The sequence below is a fragment of the Melospiza melodia genome, chromosome 5, assembly GCF_035770615.1.
Source record: "Melospiza melodia melodia isolate bMelMel2 chromosome 5, bMelMel2.pri, whole genome shotgun sequence".
Lineage (NCBI taxonomy): Eukaryota > Metazoa > Chordata > Aves > Passeriformes > Passerellidae > Melospiza > Melospiza melodia.
Window position 1 is genome coordinate 82,379,063 of NC_086198.1, and position 22,016 is coordinate 82,401,078.

The 22,016-nt window shown below is 38.4% G+C and overlaps 1 protein-coding gene across 3 annotated transcripts; it reads left to right on the forward strand.

Moving 5' to 3' along the window:
- The first annotated feature begins 956 nt into the window (after positions 1-956).
- BST1 (bone marrow stromal cell antigen 1) lies at positions 957-18,715 on the forward strand. Of its 3 annotated transcripts, XR_010027858.1 has the most exons (10): positions 958-1,335; positions 5,060-5,189; positions 6,216-6,351; positions 6,834-6,916; positions 7,510-7,586; positions 10,108-10,200; positions 11,682-11,768; positions 12,211-12,270; positions 13,767-13,878; positions 15,342-15,457. XR_010027858.1 is itself a non-coding variant. In XM_063157663.1 (9 exons), the coding sequence occupies exons 1-9, from the start codon at positions 1,169-1,171 to the stop codon at positions 15,454-15,456; spliced, it is 948 nt and encodes a 315-aa protein (XP_063013733.1). In that variant the 5' UTR covers positions 957-1,168; the 3' UTR covers positions 15,457-18,715. The 3 variants fall into 3 exon arrangements, 2 of the variants coding, with proteins under 2 accessions (XP_063013733.1, XP_063013734.1); XM_063157663.1 differs by lacking the exon at positions 13,767-13,878 and having other exon boundaries at positions 957-1,335; positions 15,342-18,715; XM_063157664.1 differs by lacking the exon at positions 15,342-15,457 and having other exon boundaries at positions 13,767-13,891.
- The last annotated feature ends 3,301 nt before the right edge of the window (positions 18,716-22,016 follow it).

Below are 22,016 nucleotides of genomic sequence, written 5' to 3' on the forward strand. Positions count from 1 at the left end.
AATAAAGTTATAAATTCACTGAGGGAAAGAAAGAGAGAAAGAAAGAGAGAAAGAGAGAAAGAGAGAGAGAAAGAGAGAGAGAAAGAGAGAAAGAGAGAAAGAGAGAAAGAGAGAGAGAAAGAGAGAAAGAAAGAAAGAAAGAAAGAAAGAAAGAAAGAAAGAAAGAAAGAAAGAAAGAAAGAAAGAAAGAAAGAAAGAAAGAAAGAAAGAAAGAAAGAAAGAAAGAAAGAAAGAAAGAAAGAAAGAAAGAAAGAACGAACCAGCATGGTTCCTCAGAAATGTGAGTGCAAAAATACTTGGAGGTTGAATTTATTTTTTTTAAAGGAAAAAAACCCAATGTGGTTGTATTTGCAGCAGTGTGTACCAGGGAATATTCTGAAGATTAGATTGATTGGTGCCTTTTGACGTTCTAACAGAGTACTTAGGGGAAAGAACCTGGAGGAGGATGACAACAGAAGCTGAAGACATTTGTTCAGTGCACAGGGTATAAACTGTAACCCTTATGTTTCTCATTATGATTGATTCATGACTGCAAGGCAGGGTTTTTTCACGAACACATGATGCACATGTCATCACAACAAAATGCCACTGTCACTGCCCAGGGCAGAGATGGAAAAAGAGCTGACTAATGTTACCCCTGATAAGATAACTCAGAGACTTGGATATTTACACTGTCTTTGCTGTAACTGCATATTTTAGGTTTGGTTTTTTTGTTTGTTTTGTTTTGTTTTGTTTTGCTTGCAAGCATTTCTTAATGGTTTAGGAAAGGGAAGCACAGCAACGAATATTAAGCGACCCAAAGGCATCCTAAGTATTCAAGCGGTTAGGGTTTTTTTCCTCCCTTTATGGATATATACTGCAATTCTCTTCAGTTATCACCAGGTGGCCTTTAAAGTTTCTCGTTTTTCAGAAGTGGGGAATAGTTTAGACACGAGGAAGTGATGTATCCCTCTGCTGCAATCGTTCCAGGAAATAGTTAGGTTATAGTTTCCAGCAAGGTTTTTTTTTCCGCCTTTGTCTTCTGTGCTGAGCTGTCGCTAGTACTGAAAATATTAAATGTTCAGACTGCAGGTTTCCATTTAAATTGAACTCTCCTTTTTTATTTCTTTTTTTTTTTTTTTCTGTTAAGTATTGGATTGTCAAGAATTCGGATTGTCAAGAATTCATTATGATGAGCCTTTTTTTCCCTCTTTTATTTGTCTCTGTTCTATGTATGAACAGCTTCTCAGCAGTGCAGGGAAAGAAATGGAAAGGTGAAGGTACTACTCAAAACCTGGAAAGTATTGTCATTGGAAGATGCTATGAGTATATTAGACTTGTGAACCCTGCTGTTGGGTAAGTTTTGCTTGTTTCTGGATTATTTTTTTATGTTCTGTACAAAATGGTTGTTAATCAGAAGCTGGAAGTTATGCTTCTAGCCATGCTAGTGATCCTTTTGAAGCCAACATGCTTGTAGCTGTCTGGAAACAACAAAATGACTTTGATGGATGTCATATTTTAACTAAAGTAGTCTAATTGAGGCAAGATTTTTAATTCTTCAATTCTTTATTTCACTTTTTTGCCCACTGCACCCCACCTTTCTTTCTGTAAGGAGAACAACAGAGAAATGACAGGGATGGTGTTTTGGAAGTACCAGATCTGACAGTAGTCCTGGGAAGACAGCTTTGCCTTGCATGTCTTTGTGTCAGATCATATTCAAAAGGGAACACTTCACTTTACAGCTGTCCTGTGGTACTGAAGGAACTGTTTAGCCCATCCACCTGAAAAATCAAGTGCTAATCAACTGCTCCAGTGGGGTTATCTATGAGCTTCTATTGGCTGTGCTAATTATACAGAACTGGAGGTAAATCACACACTTTGCTAAAACAAGCACTTTTCTGTCTTCCTTGCATTGTAAGGGCTTCAGTAAAGAGGAAGAAAATAAGAAGGACAATCTCCTGGAGTTCAACCCTTTATTCTACCACTAAAAAGTTGTCCTAAAAGGGTGAAGAGGTATTTGCAGAGGGGCTCTATCTGTGTTCCAATGGCATTGAATTGCTTTCTTTAAACAGGATTAGATATTGCAAATATCACCTCCACTCCCTAACCTCCCATTTTCAGTTCCTGTTGCAAAAGAGGAAGATAAAGGACTTAAAACAAATTTTTCCCTTTTAACAAAGGCGAAACAATATACTTCTGCACAATAATACTCTTAACCTATTAGAAGTGTTTTCTTTTAAGTTTTTTATGAAGGAAAAAAGATCATTGTCATGCAAATAACACAATGCATGAATTTCAGTGGAACAGTTCAAGCTTACCAAATTTATAAACATGTCACAATGGAAAGTGGAAGTAAACTTTAAGGGTAGATTTCTACATTCCTACAATATATTACATAATATAAAATATGTGAACTTAATTTACAGTTGTGTAGGTAATCTGGTCATGCAGTAGGCTATAGATAGGTAGAGCTTCTGCAGGACTTAACAGATGCCACTTCATTTATATCTGAAACAGGACATGAATAATAATCCAGAATATGCTAAAATGAGCAACATAAAGGATAGTTACTGTAGAAATTTGAACTGTATTGTTAATTGTTGGACTTTTAGAAATATAAATGCAATATTCTGGAAAACATTTCTGTGTGTCTCATGTTTATGATAGTTTTGTGATTTACTGAATTCTGGCTACATTTTCACAACATGATTTTAAAATTTAGATGTTTGAATATGTTCATCAATGCTCAGGATAGCATGAAGCCAGGCAGGACATTAAGAGTACTTTCCTGAATTTAGACCAAAAATGGCATTATTAAAAGAAGAGCTACTCAACTGATTTCTTATAATGTGAGGATTTTTCTCTTTCCTTTAGCTCTAGAAGCTAATAATGTAAACCAAAGAAAATGGAAATTTCATATTGCACAGGTGCAAAATAGATATTCTAATTATTAATATCCCATTCTGTTCATTATCTGTTTCTTAGTTGCCTCTGGCTAGCTTTTATAGAAACGTGACCACCTGGATAGGTTTTTCTTCTGAATTTATGTGCAAATTTTCTAAAAAGACTTTGCTAACTTAAAGGAAGCTAGCAAAACATGTCTTTACACTGCAAGATTGTTAAAACATAAAAATGTTTGTAGGAACAGAAGAAAAACTTTCCCACATGTTAAAACAGAATGTGCAAAATGGCAATCAAAAGAGGCATTTTACAAAATGCTGTGGCCATGCAGAAGTGATGAATTTGAATTAAGATCATATTTGACATTTCCTAACAGGAGTACGCTAAACAACACTAAGGTTCCTATAATGCATATAATTCATAATCATATGCATAATTCATCCATATTTGTTTATTTGTAGCATATAATGAAAGCTTTGAAAACAATTTTTAACTAAATAATGTGAAATTAATCTGACTTATTAATGTCTAGTAAGATTAGAGGGAATTGTCCTGAAAGCAGTCCTGAACAGCAGGCCTCCCCAACCCTGTAGTTTCAAAAGGTGTTTTTGCCAGCTAACAAGTTTTGAGTCTCAGAGCAGAATAATCCTTTTGATTTACAAGCTGTTCAAAACTGGGTGAGAAGTCATGAAAAAAAAAAAAAAGCAATATGTGAGTTAACCAGAAAATTACTGATGGATGCACCTGCCAAGAAAGATCTTAAAAGTTCAGTTGATCATAACCCACAAGTACTAACGTAAGTGCTTTGAGTAGAAAGCTCTTTAGCAAAATGAGACCTAAGTATATACAGTATAACAGCTTGAAATCAGAAATAGGGTCCAAATTCTTTTATTAAGTAAATCTGTTTAAACCTTGAAACTAGTGATCAAGGATCATATTGCATCACTGAAAATTTTCAGGTCAATATCCATATCTGCTTACAGTATATAGGGAATTTTTATATAGTTGTTGGAAGCATGACAAGAGATTTCTTTAAGAAAATCTGTGGTCTATTTCCTGCAGAGCTCATCACATGGGCTCCTTTAAAGTGTCTGTGACATTCAGTGTCACAAAGCAGCTCCCTAAAGAACCTGTACCAGCAGAAACCTTGCTGTATATGGATAATACTAACTGAGCAAAGCACTGTAATGGCAAAGTTTGGTTTACTTATCAGGACTACTGTTGTTCAAGCTAGAGCTTTGCAATGACAGCCATTCATGTTAGGAAGGCTGTATGCACATAATATAATTATTCTGTTGTGCAGAGTGTTCCTGGCATAGATATTGTCACAGCATTATGTGGGGAAGGTATTGTGGAAAAGTGGTGAAAACAGAAATTCCCTTCCTAATTACTCCAGGCAGGCTCAGAGCTGTGACAGGTGAGATCCTGAAAGTCCAAAGAGATAGGGCACTTACATCTCTAGACAGCCTGTCTTGTCCCTCCATGGAGGTTCTTGTCCCCAAGACAGAGCTGGCAGAAGGGAAATGTAGGAGTGCACAGCCTAGCATCTTATTTCAGCACTCCAAGTGTTGAATGCTAGCAACATACTTGTACTTCTTGTAGCTACTGCATAGTGACAGTGTGTGTACAGTCCCTGGTCACTGTACTCATTCCAGCAAGAGAAAACTGCACAGTCCCAGGGCCTAGAAGCTGAAGGCATCTGTCACCATCATTACTCTACCATCAAAGCTTTTTAGCAACTTGTCCTGCATTTGAATCTGACATTTTAAGAGTAGTATTGCATTCCAGCAGCATTGCATGTTTAGCTATGGTTTATTTGAAATGGTGTTTTGAATCTGAAAAATTTTAAAGAAAGCTATTTCTTCAGTATTTCTACAGTGTTGAAGAGCAAACTTGCTGTGTATACCATACCTACTAAGGTTTTTGTTGAATCATAATGTGTTTCTAATTCCACACTGTAAATGCTAATATTTTCCTTGCTACTTCTTCCTTATCTGCTGCAGTTATGACTCAGAAGACAAGATGTCTATGCTCTTCCTGAGCTACCCTGACTTCAGTTTTCTGCCTTAACCTTATATGAATTTTAATTGAGGTACTTCAAAGAGTTGAGAACATGCATCTTTCTTGCTCAGCTTTGAAAAAACAATTTTGCTATTTGTTTTTTTTTTAATGATTACAGTGAGAAGAATTGTTCACAGATATGGGAAGCATTTAAAAATGCATTTATTAACAAGGATCCTTGCAGCATTCTACCTGAGGATTATGAATTATTTATCAACCTCACATTTCACACAATTCCACCTAACAAGGTAATAATTTTTTATGTTAATTGCCCTGTGACATTCAACAGATTTTACGTGACACAGTTCAAGACTGACGAGTCATTCTGTAACTGATTTGTGAGTCACTCTTTTTGACCAGTCTGTAGTTTATAAACTAGACTCTGTAGTTTATAAACTAGACTCAGACTTGATAGCATGTTTCAATGTGTTTGGCTCCATTTATTTTATGCATTAACTTCTCAGCAATGTCTCTCTTTTCATACTACAGAGACCTCCCCTTTTTCCTGTTGTGCTGGGAGCTCTGCCACAGTCCCTGAACTTCCACTTCTGCTTTTCCTTAAGTTAGGTGCTCTGGCTGCCAATGCTGTGCCTGCTATCACCTTTTGCTTTTACTCCTCACAGCTAAGTCTCATGGCAGTGCCGTGTTAAACATTGACACACTGAACAAGCAAAAGCAGAAATGAGAGAGGGTGTTGTTGTGTGCCAGAGAACAGTAAGGGTTTGATGTGCTGGCAAAGAACCATGGAAGTGGAAAAGATGTGTTGTGCCTCTGGCACAATTATTCCTCATTTCTAAATGCTACAAGCTAAACCAACAAATACTACTGTCAACATGGCTTAATTCATGAGGAGTTCTGCAAACACAGAAATAACATCTAGACATATGGGGTTTTTTTCACACCATAAGCCAACATAGCAACGTTGAGAGATTTCTGGTGACATATATCTGGTTTATAAATATCTTCCTTTTTTCTTCTTCCCCTAAATCTGTCTGCTGAGGCAGGCAAAGCTAGGCCTAACTATATTTAAAGTAGGACTATATCCCTTCTCATCAAACTACTACTGTTCCTCAAGTCACTTGTGATCAGAATTTACACCTCTGGAAAATTAAAAAACTTTATTCCTTTAAAGAGATAGCTAACATTTCTGGTTATTAGCTTGATTTTGAAAGAAATACCAAAACATGTTTTCAGCTGTTTTCAATACCCCATAATCTCACTGTGTCTGCACCCAGGTGTTGGTACATTTCTTCTCTATGTTTTTTTTTTTCTAGTCTCTTTTCTGGGAAAATAATCAGCTGCTAGTCACCAGCCTTGCTGCCAGAGGACGTCGCTACATGTCTGTGGGTGATACTCTCTTTGGCTTCCTTGCAGATTTTCTGATCTGGTGTGGGCAGGCAGACAGCCCTGGTAAGACAATGACAGCTGTGTTAAACATTTATCTGTAAAACCATAATGGAGACCAACTGCTGTGTCCTGGAGAAGCTAAATTTGCTCTTACCCCATGAAAAATCAGGGATAACTTCACTGTCTTGTTCTCTCTTGTATCATGTGAATATTTAACACTGCAGTCGGGGGAGCACACAGTGAAATCTACATGGTCCTGCAGCGGGGATAAACCTCTCATTCAGTCTTCTGAACCTGGAGCTCCTTGCATCCCAGGAACAGAGTTAGAGCCATTTCAGCCAAATTACTGAATCCTCAGAATGTCACTGTTTGTGTAAACTACAGAGGATGGAAGATAATTGAAAAAATACAACAGCTTTCAGTGCTATGTCAAACATAGGTTGTGGGTCAGTGAGTAATGCACAAATATATTTAGTTGCTTGCTAAAGTCAATTTTATAGTCATTATCATCTCTCTAATGGCACAAATCCCCTGCCTTCCTACAGGCCTGGACTATGAATCCTGCCCCACCATGGCGGAATGTGAGAACAATGCAGTGGATTCTTTCTGGAGGATTGCCTCAGTCACTGTAAATATTTTATTAGTGCTGACTTCATACATCTGTGAGTGTGTCCAGTGTGGTTCAAGAAAACACTGCTAGTTCACAGCAGACTTAAACCTGTAACTCTACTGGATTGTTTCCCCTGATAGAAATACACTATTTTAGACTAGCTACAAATGTTTTAGCAAGGAGAACTTAACATTCACCTTAGCTAGATAATGTGTTAAAATTCTGTTAGCTTTGTTAATAAAAACCATATACTAAGCACAGTAAGCATACTGATTGTCTACTGATTACAGGTCCTAATTTGACAGCTTTGCTGAAAACCCTTTACTTACATATCAAACTCAATAGAGAATGCCAAAGTGCTTTCTTTTTGTGCTGAAGAATACTTATAAATGTGAGAAAATAGCTTGAGAAGAATCATTGAATTAAACCATGGCCTGTTTGGTTCCTGTCCTTTTTACTTCAGTGACCTGCTAGGGTGCTAGTCTAGATTATTTTTGTGGTTCCAATAGTCTTTGTGGTAAAATTCTTTCCTCGGTTACTGTTGTTTGCAATAAAATACCAAGTTACATGACAAATCTGAGAGATCTGAAAAGCACTGTTATCTATTGCAGTATGCAAAGCACAGCTCTGGGGTGATCCAGGTCTTGCTGAATGGTTCTGCAGAGGGAGGAGCTTATCCACAGCCAGGGTAAGAGAACCGACTGATTTCTGCCCGGAGTCTGTGTAGTGTGATTTTCTGTGTAGAGTCTGGATGACTACAAAAAAATAGAAAAGTCAACCAATTGTTTGGGTCGTCTGCTGCACAAAGCATGGGAAGTGTGGCTGAAAGGACCTGTTGCATCAAAGGCTGCTGAGTTGTGGGGACAACTGTTAATTGTCCCTAGCTGAAGGAATAATACATACTGGATGGGAACAATCCTTTCAACTCCTGCATTTTACAAACTGCTGTGGCAAGCATGGTGAATGCTCTAAAGGCTGCCCCAGAGTCAGCCAATGTACTGTGGCAAAATGTGTATATCTTCAAAAAGATGTGAGTCAATGAAATTTCTCTTCAGGGACATGTATAAATAGAGTATATTGTTATAAGGAGTGTAGCTTTTGTCAGACCTACCAGCAAACTTGGTAAGTTCTAAAGGGAAAGTATTTGTTTCTCCATGACCAAGAGTGAATGTAGTTTGAAGTCTCTTATTGTTTCAGAAAGCAAAAAAAAATGTTTGTTGAGGAGGATAATAGCAAAGATGAGCTGCTTCTTCTTCTTAGTTCCTTTTATATTAAGGACAGGTGTATTTTTCCTGATTCAGAGGTGTGCCACCATGCAGAAGCTTATCTAAGCTTACTTTCAGAATTTATTGTAAAAGTACAACCTTTAGGACTTTTACTATGTGTCTGTAGTGACTGCTTACCTGTGGTAAGAAAGGCATCCTTCATTGCCTCAGCAACTGTCCTGTCCAAGGCAGATCAAAAAATTGCATCTTTTAAAAACCCATAGAAGAGACTTTCTTCCTGTGTATTCATTATTCCCTAAAAATAACCTTTGAAAGGCAATTTTATCTCTGGATGGGAGAGAAAGAAGAACCATGTTTTCCAAAACACCTCCTAACTACTTACCTCTGTCCCTCAGAACATCCACCTCTGTACACAGCTTTCAGCCAATCACAAAGACTTAAACTGTCTTCTTGGGCTGGTCAAATGGTCAGCTGGGATCAAATCTTCTGCAGGTGGTAATACCTGGCAGCAGGTCAATACCCAGAATCTATTATAGATTCCTTATTTTAGAAATGGATTCCTTATTTCTGTTAATTTACAGATTCCTTATTTCAAAAAGCATCTCACACACACATTAATTCCCCCAGCCCCCTGGGTTACCAGTCTGGTGGTATTTTAACCAGTGAAATCACCCCTGGAACTCAGCCTGCCAAGGAGAAAACAAAGCCAGTAACTCCATCTGTTTTCTTTGCTCTGTATCTTCTGGTCCATTTATGACTGAATTTGTTTGAGAGATCATGTTTGAAAAAAGCTGGAAGTTGAATAAGTAATAGCAAAAGTAATGTGAAAGATCTGCCTGTCTTCCTAACCATCTCTCTGGTCTGTTTTCAAGTATTTCAAGCACTTTTCAAAGTTTATTCAGTTTAAAGTTTGTACACTTAAATCACCATTAAGTCACCTGATATCATTTCAGTTAAGATTTATTTCTCATTTCATGGCAAAATAACTTTGCTCATTCACACAGTATGAATTTAGTTGGCGGATTTCTTTAATAATAGAAGCCAGTTCAAAAATCGGTTTTACTGAAGTCGGTTGTACATTGTTCCTCCACAGTTTCTGACACCTCTAGTTAAACACTTCTCCAAATTTGGGAGCAAGCTTCTTTTTTTCTGGGAATAGCCTATGCATGACTGAGTAAATGAGCTGGAATCTTTATTTTTTGTTATATTTTCACTATGTGTTAGGCAGGCTTGGACACCTTGGACAGAAAGGCAAACGTGCTGTTGCTGCTGCTGGTCTCTGGTCAGCTACCACCACACCAGACTGGACCAGAGAAAGCAACTCCTGCTATCTGTCCTCCTGTTCCCCTTCTCCAGAAATCTGAAATCATTTGCTGACTTCATGAAGCACCAGCCCCTGGCAAGCAGCACAAGTGCTAGCACGGCAGAGCCTGAAGGGCTGGGAGAACAGACCCATGTTGTCACTGCTGGTCCCAGGAAGGCAAATAATGGTCCCTTCTTCTCTTTAAACGTTCTGAGACCTTTGTGGAGGTCTGAGAACATTTAAAAGGGCTCAGAGACACTGTAGTGCTGATACAGACATTTAAGAAGACACATGATATCAAATAGTAAATTAGAGGAGAGACCCAGGCCCAGACTTGGACCAGGCATTCAGCCCTTTCAAGCTTTCTGAGTGAAAAAAAAACCCTAAAAGATAAGAAATCATTACACTGTATCTTGCTAAAAGGGTTAGAAATCTATGGCTCTGAAATGCCAGCATCTCACAAAAAAAAAAATCAATCTAGAGACATTTAAACCAACCTTTGGATTTCATAGCTTCTTAGATTAGATATTATGAGGAAGTATCAAAGGCTTTTTGATTTGTTTTTGCATTTTTGAAAGTTCATTCTTGTTCACTTTTAGGTGAATACATTAATACAGAAGAGGAAAAGGACTATTTGATTTTCATGTTCTTTATAGTTAATTTTTTTTTTCTTCAATCAGTTTTTTTGCAGATTATGAAATACCTAATTTCCAGAAAGACAAAATCTCACAGATTGTCATTTGGGTTGTGGATGATATTGAAGGACCAGATAGGTAAGTTGTGTCTTCAAAATAAAAATTAGTTTCTCCCTTTTGAACCTGTCTTTATAATTTCACCTTATCTTTCTGTTTGATTGTATTTGCATACTACTTAAAGCAAAGTATTTTAGATGCTTTCATGTACACAGGAGACACAACCTGCCATTCTCAGAGAGTAGAGAAATACCAGAATTAGAGAAAATACAAATAAATTCTAATATTAGATCTGGAGCCAACTCTTGGTTAGATGTGTGTGTATCTTAGACCCCGAATGAAGATAGAGCATGAACAGTTTTACTAAGAGTCAATCTGAATTTCAGATTAAATGCTGATTAGTGATATTTCTTTCACCTTGCCATATGCATTCTTTTCATTTTCACCTATCTTAACTGTTTGAAAATTTGTAGAAGCAGGCAAATACCAACTGGTGGCTCTTTTTTCTCTCAATAATTAATCCAGTAATAAAACGTAGGCTTTAAAAGTGTCTAATTTTGCTAATTTTGGTAATTTAAATAAAGCAAACAAATAATTAATAAGCAAATATAACAAAACTGATCAGTCCAAACAGTTTGGGCTGTCTGTTGTGAATTTTACCACAATGCTGTTGAGTGTACATAACATAGTTCAGATTAGCATTTTTCAGTCTCTCTAAATAAAAGAATCATACCCTCTGGGAGTGAAAAAACTTACAGCTAATCTTTGCAAAAGTTGCCCTTTTTACGAAGAAAAGCTAAGACAAGCACTGAATTTTAGTTTATGTTTCAGTAAATGGATGCATGGGAGTAATTGTATATTTTTATTAATTGTTTCCTACAATTACTTTGTTGGTCTCTATATGCTTTCTTTAGTCATGGGTATTTACTGACCAGCAGATAAGTAGCACTGGCCTTAATATTTTATGTTGGTGCAGGTTTAGATGTCTCAGTAGGTTCTGTAAACTTTTTTATATTAATTGGACTACAAATTAAAAAACCAGTGCTAGAAACAAGAGCTGTGTTTAGGAATGTTTCTGAGTTTTTTCTCTCTGTATTTTTCTATTATTCAGTATTCAAGAGAGAGAACAAGATTCAAACAACAAGTATAATTCTCATTTATTATAACATACTTATTGTGTAAAGACAGATAGCATCAACTTTATCACTACCTAAATAGTTGCCAAAGAATATTACAAACAAAACAATATTTTACAAAATTATTTAGGTCTTTTTCTGTCTAGTCAAATATTAAACATAGGATTATTAGTGAATAGAATCTGATAATGCTACACTGGCTGAAGCTAATCTTCCAGACTCTGTAAACTGTGAAAAGGATGAATTGTGAAACCACTGTAATGTAAGCAAATGAAACATAAAGAGCAGTGTACGCCATTCTTCTAGTGGTGTTATGGAATACAGAAGAGGCAAAGTAATGGGGATTTACTTTACTAATTCCATCAAGTTCAGTGAAAAAAATATAAAACAAAAGATTTGCAATAATATTGAAAACCTTCTTCACAGAGATTCATGTGGAACTAATAGTGTAAAGACATTAGAAACCAGGCTGAAAACTCTTGGATTTGATGTCACTTGCACTGACAATTACAAGTAAGTGAAAACCTTATCTATTTTGATTCTTACTGTGCAATACTGAAGTGCTATAAATGTCATGTCTTCAGGAGGGACTGATATGTTGGAGGGATGATGTCACATTTTTAAGACTTGGTATTTTTTGGTTGCTTATTGAGCAAAACAATCCATCTTACTGTATGATTGAGTGGAACATTGTTCTTAATGTCAGACACAGAAGATGGCCTCACGTACTTGGATTTAAAATCTAAACAATAGTTAAAAACACTATTGAATGTCTGCTGAATTACCAGTTATTCACAATAGCTTTCACAGCTCTAGTATTTCCTATAGATTGTAAGATAAATTTAATGAAGGGAAGATTTAAGCGTGATAGTACTGTGAATTTGTTTCATTTTTTCATGGTTTTTTTTCTCAGTTGTCTGCCTGAAAGGTGGTAAATAAAATGGTATTTTCACAGGTCTGTAATGTTCTTACTCTGCCTGGATTATCCTGATCATTCTAAGTGTGCCTTTGCATCGTAAGTAAAAGAAGTTCAACCTAGCCCAGTGTCATTACAACTGAATAAATTAGGCAGAAGTCAACAGATCCCACCTCTACCACCTGTTATATATTCTTCATATGCAATACACAGTGCTCTTGAATTTGTTAGTTACTGTGGATTGAATTAGCAGTTTCTATTCACAAATTGTGCACAGCTGTCTGTGAGCTGAACCTGCTGTTCAAAATTAGGTGTTAATGGGTTCTCATTGATCACACAGTAACACTGTATATCATTGATGATGTGAAGTTGGTACATATCACTGTTCTGATATAAAATCTATTACAAATTTGAAGTTGCTTTCATTAATAAAATTTCTTGAATAATCAAATTATAGATCAAATGGCAACAGATCTAAAAGACATTTACCCAACTATTGGAATTTTCAGTTCTAAATTTTGAGGAAGTTTTCTTTTATCTTCCATTTTGTGTGAGACTTAATCTCTAGATTTTGATGTATTTACCTTGGTCCAGTGAGTTATCTACAAAGAATGCAGATTACGTCCAAGACATAACTTCTTGATTAGCAAGCATTGCTCCCAAACTCCCTACTTATTCATATTTATCTATATTATATGAGGAGCACTATATTAATTTATCATGTATTTCAGTGAATTTACAGTAAAGATTACTGTTTTCAATTCTGACTATGTTTCGTTATCTATATGCTATGGCATATATAGGTACACATGAGATACTTGAACATCTGAATGAGAACTTCCTCACTGTTTGGAATGTTGTAGAATATATCAATACATAAACACTGATTTGTGGTTATAGTCTTCTTATGGATAATCCATGCTTTATTTCTTTCTTCCCTATTCAAATTTTTGTTTGTTAATACCTGTGTGATATTGCAATGACAACATCTGCAGTGAAAGTCCTGATTTGCTGTCCCTGGTTATGGCAGCAGAGGTGCAACTCCAGCTTGCCTGCCTCTGGGAGGGGCTGTACATGCATTCCTATATTGATGGAGTGCTTCCTGCAGTACAGAAAAGGAGGTGGACAGCACCTTCTGTAGCATATGCCCAGTTCTGTAACATATGTCAGTTCTTCACTGACAGAAAGTGAGTATTCCCTATTCTTGCTGGTCACTGAAAAATTTTACTCATCTTGCAATGCAACATGTATTATTGCATGCAAATTATATCCTAGCATATAAATGTTATGCAAATGGCAGGGTTATAAATCCCACTGATAGCTCCAGACCTCTGGGCAGTAGGTCATAGAACAGACTTCCTGTTAGGGCTTTGGTTACAAAATGCCACTTGCTCAGTGGATTAAAATAGGGTTTCCTTGTTCTGCAACTGAATGGTCACCCCAGGACAACGTGTCAAATGAAAACACAGTTATCCCCTTCAAAATAATAGCTGTGAACATAATGATAATAATAACAAACTGGAAGAAGAGCACAGGACTTTGAAAAAAACAATATTTTATTGAGGTCTTGACAGAAGATTTTTCTCCTCTCCCAGGTTTTAAATAATTTTCCTCAAAGTTTTGTGATGTGTGTGTGCTACTCAGCTGAGGAAGCCTGGATGAGAAGGTTTTTGGAAACCACTAGTGTGTTTTTCCTTTCAGCGGAGGGTGAGCATGCAGTTCTGCAGTATTGCCACAAGGCGTTTGCAGTGTGCAAGCAGGGGAGCAGCCGCCCCTTCCCTCCCATCCTTGTCGGTACTCACAGTAACACAATCCCTGGTGAACTTGAAACACCAGCCTCACCCTCTCCTGGGGTAACTCCAGAGCAACTCAGCTGTTCTCATCCTCCTTAGGAAAAGTTTCCTTGCTTGTTTCCTTCATGAGCACTGTATTCCATCCTCCATGCATGGCACTGTAATAAATTTGATTAATTTCTTATCTATCCCAAATCACAACAGAGCTTCCCAATCTAAATGCAAAACTATCATTTCCTCTCCCTGAAATTTAAGTAATTTAAATACTTCAAGCCAATGAATACTTACATTCTTCCCAGAATCACTCAATTCTCTGCAGCAAATAACACCACCTCCATAGAAACGAGCTGCCTTTTCAAAAAGAGCCTTAAGCAGATGCATATAAATGATTTGATGATTAATTACCTTCTTAGGCATGTTTTCTGTGTTCTGTGGTGGTCCATTAGCTGGCTGGGGGCTGGTCAGTGGGGGTATCACTAATTGGAGTGGGTATCTGTTAGGAAAAGTTTCCTTTGCAGAGCAGGTGCTGTCAGTGTTCACACTTCCACACTAAACAGTGGGGCAGGCATGCAGGGGCTCCTGCATCCCCTTTCACCAGGGCTGGTTGCTGTTCCAAGGCTGATGGCTGCCCTCTCAGCCTCCACAGAATAATGTCCTGAGCCCAAAAAATCAGAGTTGGACAAGTGACTTTTTGTGTCACCACAACTCCCATTACACAGGCATAGCAAAGGAGAGAGCTGGGCCAGGGCAGCAGAGGGATGGCCCAGAAGGTGCTGTAATGTACCTGGGGCTTCTCGCATGGTGGTGGTGCCCCTTACCTCCTCTCCAGACCTGAACGATGTTCCTGCTGAGTCACATTTGGACTTCGGCTTGTTAAGGTGACGCCCTGACGTTAGAAAAAAGTTGTGAGTAAAAAACACCCACTAGATGGCAGCGATGGCTTACAAATGCAAGCAGGAGGGAAGCCAGACAAGCTGTTAGTGGTGGCATGGATTATTTGCATTATTGCAATGTCAGGGAGACATGGAAGTGGATCTGGGTACTACTGCCCCCAGTGCAATACAATCCTCCAGGACCACTGCTGTCTAGGAGAGCACTACAAAATCACAAGCATTAGGCCAGAGATAGCACATGGATGTGAAGAGACAAGAAGGCACCTGTGTGAAGGTAGAAAGAAGAGTTCCCAGGGTTTTGCAAAGATATTCTGTTTATAGAATCATGACAGCCAAAGGGAATCTGTTGGCAGGCTCATATAAAGAAACTTCTAGCTTAGCACTTGGGCCACAAACTTCACCCTTGGCAACAAACCCCTGATATTTAAAAGAATCCTAACTCAGCTCTGTGCTGTGAACATCCTGTTTGTTTTCTCTTCTTCAGATCTGCACCAGCAGCACAAAGAGGACCTATATCTTCAGACAGAGGAGGCAGCTGGAACAAGCTCATGTTTGTTTCTTTTGCAGGCTTTCTGTTCAGATTTGCTTTAGTGTACTGAGTTAATCAACTGAATCCATATCCTCTGTTTGCCTTAGCTTTGCCTTGGCTATAAATTTTGCTTCAGCTGATTTCTAACTGCAGTTTCATCCTACTTTTGGGACTGCAAAACTTGCATATTAAAACCTTGCATACTAGATAGTGGCTTGTTTCCGTATCAAAAATTATCCCACTGCTGCTAGAAAGCCTCACCCTTCATTTTCTTTTTCTAGAAAAATTCATGGCTATTTCCTCTTATCTTTATTCTCCAGAATTAAACCAAGACTAATACTTCCTGTTCACATATTTCAGAAAGAAAAATGATACTATGCATACATCACCCACAGAGATTACTTGTTTGTAAAACTATCCTAGCATCTGACCTTGGAAACTAAATGACTGATTATCATGTTTTGGGAAGGTGAAACACAAATTTAAGTAGGAGAGATCTTAAATTGATACTCACTTGGTACAAGATGCAATAGGTAAAACAGTGGAAAAGTAAACTCATTTTCATAAGTGGTCCAGTACTTGGGCCAAGCTTCAAAACTGGGGTACAGCAAGATTCTGGGTGCATATTGCGTGCAGTAATTTAACACATAATGTCAATTGCTTCATCGTCTGCGCAGCTGTTCCTCAGCTGGCTGTTTCCTGGCCCCTGGATAGCAAATAGTCAGAAATACCAGGTCTAGAAAGTTCCCCAGTTTTTCCAGCACAGTGTGATTTATGGTATATCAAATTCAGATGAGAACCTGCCAAGTCAGACATTGGCCTGCTTGCAGTGACCTCGGATACAGCGTTCAGAACACACTGAGGAGAGAGCAGATGCCATCCTGGAGGTTTCTTGGGTTACTTGTGTGAATTCCAGTGCTTCAGCTAGAGGCTCCTCTAAACCACCAGGACATCCAGCTACCAGGATGACCCATAAGTCTACAGAAAAAAATAGTCATTCTACAGAGAATAATTGTATGTCGCTATTTTTTGCACCTTTTAGCTTCTGTATTATTTATTTGTGTTTGTATTGACTGGTTGCCAGGAAACTTGGAGAGGATGTTCCTGTTATCTCAGTGAATCTGATTTAAGGGTCCATAGTAGATTTGCATCCTTTCAATCCCTGATGCAACTGTATCATGCTGTATGTTTGAAAGAGAAAGTATTTAAAATATGTTGTAGTTGCTTATTTGTCTTGCTTCCCTGCCTGTAATAATCTTTAATTCGGTTTTAATGCAAATCTCTTTACATTGCACACATATTTGGGTTTGCCTACATCACAGGAGGGTTTAGGCTCCAGCCTGGAGGATTTTTGTATCTGTTTCAGACACAAAAAAGTACTGAAAGTACAGAAGTACTGAAATCAAAAGTTACAGACCTTTAAAAATCTGGGTTGTATTATGCCTCAAAATTGTTCCCTATCTGTGCTGTTACTTTAGTTCTTTGATTAGTTCCTTGAGCATCCTGTTCATTTTTTATTGATTTGTTTCATGTTTTATTGTTTACAGCAGCCACCAGAGTAGTAAGAAAGGTATCTGTAACACCTCAGATAGCTAAAGGTGTCCGAGTCACACCTCAGATAGCTAAAGCCAAGCAATTCTGATCAATCTTCTATTTGCCCACAGCAGATGGCATCAGTTGTATTTGCTCACAGCAGATCTTATCAGACACATTTTGGGCCACAGGCTGTAGAGATTGCGTGTGTGAGGCTCCCAGGTGTCCCAGCCATCATCAGGGCTGGTGTGTGCTACCTGCTGAGTGTGTGTGAGATCCAGAGAGCAGCTTAATCCCATTAACCAGCCATGTGCCTCTTAGGCAACTTGCAGCCACAAGCCAAGCATCCCAGCTGGCCAACTTTTGCTTTCCAGCTTATGAAAGCTTTCCAGCCTCTGCATGTAATTGACTCCAGCAGCACAGTCAGTGCTGGCACTTACACATGGTACCAAACATTATGTAGAAAGTGTTCTGTAGAAATTCTGTTTTGGAAAAAAAAATTAAAATATTAAATAGGATCACTTCAGTTTAAACAATTGAGATTATTTAATGAATAGCCTTATCTCAAAAACAACACACTGAGAACCTCTTGCAGTGTTTTCTTATTTCTAATGTTCTTTCCTCTTTTCCCATTACTTCAACTCAGTAGCAATGATAGCAATTTTTTTTCTAATACCTGTTCAATAAAGTGTCTCAAACTTGCTTAAAAAACTTGGGAATATCTGTGAAGATTTTTAGCTAACCAAATAATATAGCTAGTAAAAAAAAAAGCAACAAGGCAAAGTTCTAGATGCAGAGGTTTCCTGAGACTTTTAGAGGCAGCAGATTTCAAGGTGAGTGTGAATCATTTGTTCTGAGTTTAACATAATGGTTTTGATCTCTGCAAAGAGCAGTGTGACTGGTGTCTCAGGCTGAGGGGCAGGAGTGTCAGCAAAGCAAGAAACAATAAGGTCATTTGTTACTCCCAGAGGGAGGGAGAGACTTGAACATGACTTTTTTTTTTTATTATTTCTACGTGTATAAGGGTGTGAATAGCACTATTTGCAGATAAACGTTACAGTGAAGTGGTGACTGTCAGCCAGGTGAGCCTGTGCTATGTCTTGAACACTCAGAAAATGCTCTGATTAGCAATGTCTAATGTAAGAGCTGTGCCAAATGTGGAGAAATCATACTGTCCAAAAGTCATCTACCCTTTTCCTTAAACTCGTTCAAGCCTGGGGAAATTCACAAATATAAATTCAAAATGTTTCAAGCATTCATATTTGTACTAGCAGTACTACAAAAACAGCTATCTCCAGATGTGAATTTGAGGGAGAAAATGTTTCAGATGAAAACAATATGTATATCACTTATTTTTGAGTCCTGTTGGATGCCAAAATCCTGTGTAAATCTATTCCTACCCAACTATTTGTAGCAAATGAAAACATCAGGTACAGGAGCATTACAAGGTTTTCTGCATTTGTGCAGACAGACCTGTGGAAGCTACTGAGACTGAGGCAGTATTTCCTGCTGTGACCATTTTGTGGACCACGTAAGAACTCAGTTATCTCACATTCTTCATTCCTGTATAGAAGTTAGTCTCCCCTCCTACTAACCTTCTTTTTCTTTTTGCTACATGCATTTCAGTCATTGTATCTGGCAGAAGCTGAACTCCAATTCAGAGTAGTTCCTTTTTTCCAGCTTGTATATGCATGGACACATGTACATCTGCTCACACCTGCTCTGCCTATTTTTAAATGCAAAGTCCTGAGTGCTCTGGAGTAAAAAGTTATGAGAATAAAGCGAGGACAACTTGATCACCTCTCTGCCCTTTTTACACTGCCGGTGTTTATTTTTGTCATATTGGTCTCGATGTGATATTCAGCTGACATGACTATGTTTTCAATCAACAATCTTCAGTGTAGTGAAATGTGACCTGAAACCTCAAGAATTTGAATAATACTTTTTGTTCCATTAAAGATAACTCTTTTATAGTGTTTTTCTCAACTGAATTACCTAGAAATAATTCTGATGTGTTTTGCTTCAACAATAGTGTGAAGTGGAAGAAGAGTGCTTTTAGCAGAGCCAAGAAGTTTGGTTTAAAATAGCTCAGTATGGGGAGGCACAGTATCTTAATTTAGCTGAATGTCAGGGTGGCTCAAACACTTCACAAGTTCTTTTTGATTTTCAGGTTTTTCCTAATTTCAGCTTCTCCCTGGCCAAAATTTGCATGCAATTTTATGTAAGAGGCAAAGAATATAATCTGTCAGATTTTGTTTACAATCTGCAGGCATCTGATTTCCTAGCTTCCTGAGAATCATGAAGGCAAGCTCAGAGATCCTCGCTCCCTGACAGCAGCAGCATTCCCAGTGCAGGCTGGCAGGGAGGCTGGTGCAGGAAATTGGAGCCTGGGAGGGTGGCACCAATGTCCCCTCACCCTGTGCCAGAGGGCCCGTGCTGCTGGCAGCCCCTTCCTCCTACCTTCTCCCTGTCTCTGCAGCTAAGGTGAACCTGATCTCCATTCAGATGAGCTACTTTGTATTTTTAGCAGAATGTGTGAGCAGAAAGTGATGCGGTTCCTGTATGAGGAAAACAAAGCTGGAAATTATAGTGTACATTTCCTCCCAGCGGCAGGCAGTGCTGTTGAAGTGATGTAAGTGGTCTCTCACTTGTGGCCATTTGACTAGGAATACCTGTGGGCTGTGGGGGCAGTAAATGTGGTAAATTCCATAAGTGCAGACAGAGATGATCCTCCAGAATTCCTCCAGTATGCCTGGAGTATCTTATGCCCTTAGTTACAATACTTAATAAATAATTAACAAAGAATCTAAGTATCATAGGCAGAAGTCAGAATTCTAAGTCAATTCTGTGGGGAATTCTGAATTACCAAACTGCAGGAAGATTTTTTTATTTTTTCCCTATTTGTGCTGGTAAAGTAAAGAGTGCTAAAGAAATTACAGGTGTTTTATCTGCTACTCTGTGTCAAGGTACAGATGTGGAAAAGATCCTAGGTTACTTTGTGCCATTCTGAAGAGCAGCAAGCAAAGAAGAAAATGAATAGAAATAAGTATCCCATGGAAATTTTAATCTTCTGATACCAAGTTCCAACTGTAGGAAGTGCTGGCCTGTGTTGAGTTCATTTTTACTTATCCCTTTGCTTTGATGAAAGGTACCAGAAGATCCAAAGCTGGTATTTCCACAACTCAGAATGTATGTTCTGGGCTTTCACCCAGAACTTTCTGTCACTACTGCACATTAGCAGGGGGTTAGATGACATATATCACTTGACATATATCACTTCAAAAGCAGTTAAGGACACTAAGCATAACCAATAGTCTTGTAAAATGCAGCATCAAATCCCAGACAAATATTTCTACACATGTATACAAATACATATTTTAGATAGCTGCTAACTAGACAAGATCTTTGTCAAGTTTTTTGGGTTTTGACCTTTGAGCCATCACATAAAGCCTTTACAAGTGGCCTGCCTACCCTGTCTAATTCTTTTAGAAGTAATTGTGCTATTTATACACTCCTGGAGTTGAAGAGCCTAATTCTGTATCAACTGTGTTTCCTTGGCTGCCTCAGTGAGATGGGAGCCTTATGGGTATTTCTCTTCAGAATGTGTGAGCAGCATAACAATTAGTCCTGGCTAGAAAACAGGCACTCAGTTTCATGAAAGTTGGTAGGATTACTGCATGTGCTTTTCCCCTGCACTGAATTAAACCTTGAAAATGCTTTGCCCTAGAAAAGTACAGCAACCTCACCAGAATCATCAGAGATTCCTCACTGATAGGATGTAGCTTTGGTAAAGCTCTCACTTACTTGCAAACTCAACTATCACAGCTCTTTAAAATTTTTTATAAATTAAATATGTCTTGAGTAAAAAAACACTTTCTTCATATTCTGATTCAAGTAGAATTAATGAGTCATTAAACATGGCCCTCCCACTCTTCAGAGCTGGGCTTTAAACAATATAGTTTGGAATGTGTTTTTCTAGTTTGCCAAGGGCATAATTTTCTGAAAGGCATAACAAAAAGTGGTGAAGGTGATACAAAAGAATGAAGCAACCTGTTTCCCCAAACTGTTCTGGAACTACTCCACATCCCTCCCCACTGGAGCAGTGTGTTGGTGTGTAAGAGATCTCTTGGCATGTTGCCTCGTTCCTTGACAAAATCAATGTGCAAACCTCAGCTATGACTTTGTTTTGTTACAAACCCAGCACTTTGGCTAAAGAAAAAAGGAATTGGGAATTGCAAAATACAAGAAGCAGCACTGGTGGCAGCAGGAAATTCTTCAGGAGCAGCAAAGCTCAGGATGCACCTGTAGAATTGCCAGGCTCTCCCAGGGAAGGAGCAGATGGGGTGACACTGAAGAGAGCCAGCAGGGGAAACAAGCACAGAAAGGGGAGGAAGACACTTGGTCCAAAGAGGGAGAATTTTTTGGATCCTTTGGGATCTTTGTTTACCATGAACAAAGAAAGAAATCAGTAATTGGTGTGTGTTGCCCTGTCTGACAGAGAGCAGCACCGTCAGTGCTGTCAGGGCTCCAGCTGGCAGCAAGAGAGCTCACACAGCCAGCACACAGAGAGGCTGGGCTGCTCAGACACACAGGGGACAGGAACCAGGCTGTGCTATCTGCATGCAGAATGGTCAAGGACTGGCTGTTTCCAAACAGCCCTGCCTGGACATGAGCTTTGAACGCACATCCAGTCATGTTGTATTAGTTTGTAGGGCAGTCAAAGCTGCAGTGCAATTTGAAACATCAGAGCTGAAGGACAGATGTCACCACTCCTGAGACTGCTCAGGGTATGTCTCTGTTCATGTCAGAACATCTTACCAGTTGCTTGATTCTGCTGAAATAATATGACTGTTCATATATCACATCCTAGAAAGAAACCATTTAAAATGTGTCATTCCAGTGCCATTTCAGCAGAGCACAACACCAATGGAAAAAGCAGACGATCAATTCAGGAATCTTAAGCTCTGTTATTGGCCTTGAAAAGCTTTTATTTCTTATGCTGTCTCCATAGCCTAGTGTGAAACAATGTCATATAAAAAATTTGAGTTTATATAAAAAAATAAAAAATTTCTACCAGACATACCATAGTTTTCTATG

Coding starts and splice junctions, on each gene's coding strand:
- BST1 (XM_063157663.1), top strand. CDS start 1,169: ATGATGAGCCTTTTTTTCCCTCTTTTATTTGTCTCTGTTCTATGTATG. Junction 7,587..10,107: donor GGAGCTTATCCACAGCCAGG/GTAAGAGAACCG, acceptor TTCTTCAATCAG/TTTTTTTGCAGATTATGAAA. Junction 12,271..15,341: donor TCTAAGTGTGCCTTTGCATC/GTAAGTAAAAGA, acceptor TCTCTTCTTCAG/ATCTGCACCAGCAGCACAAA.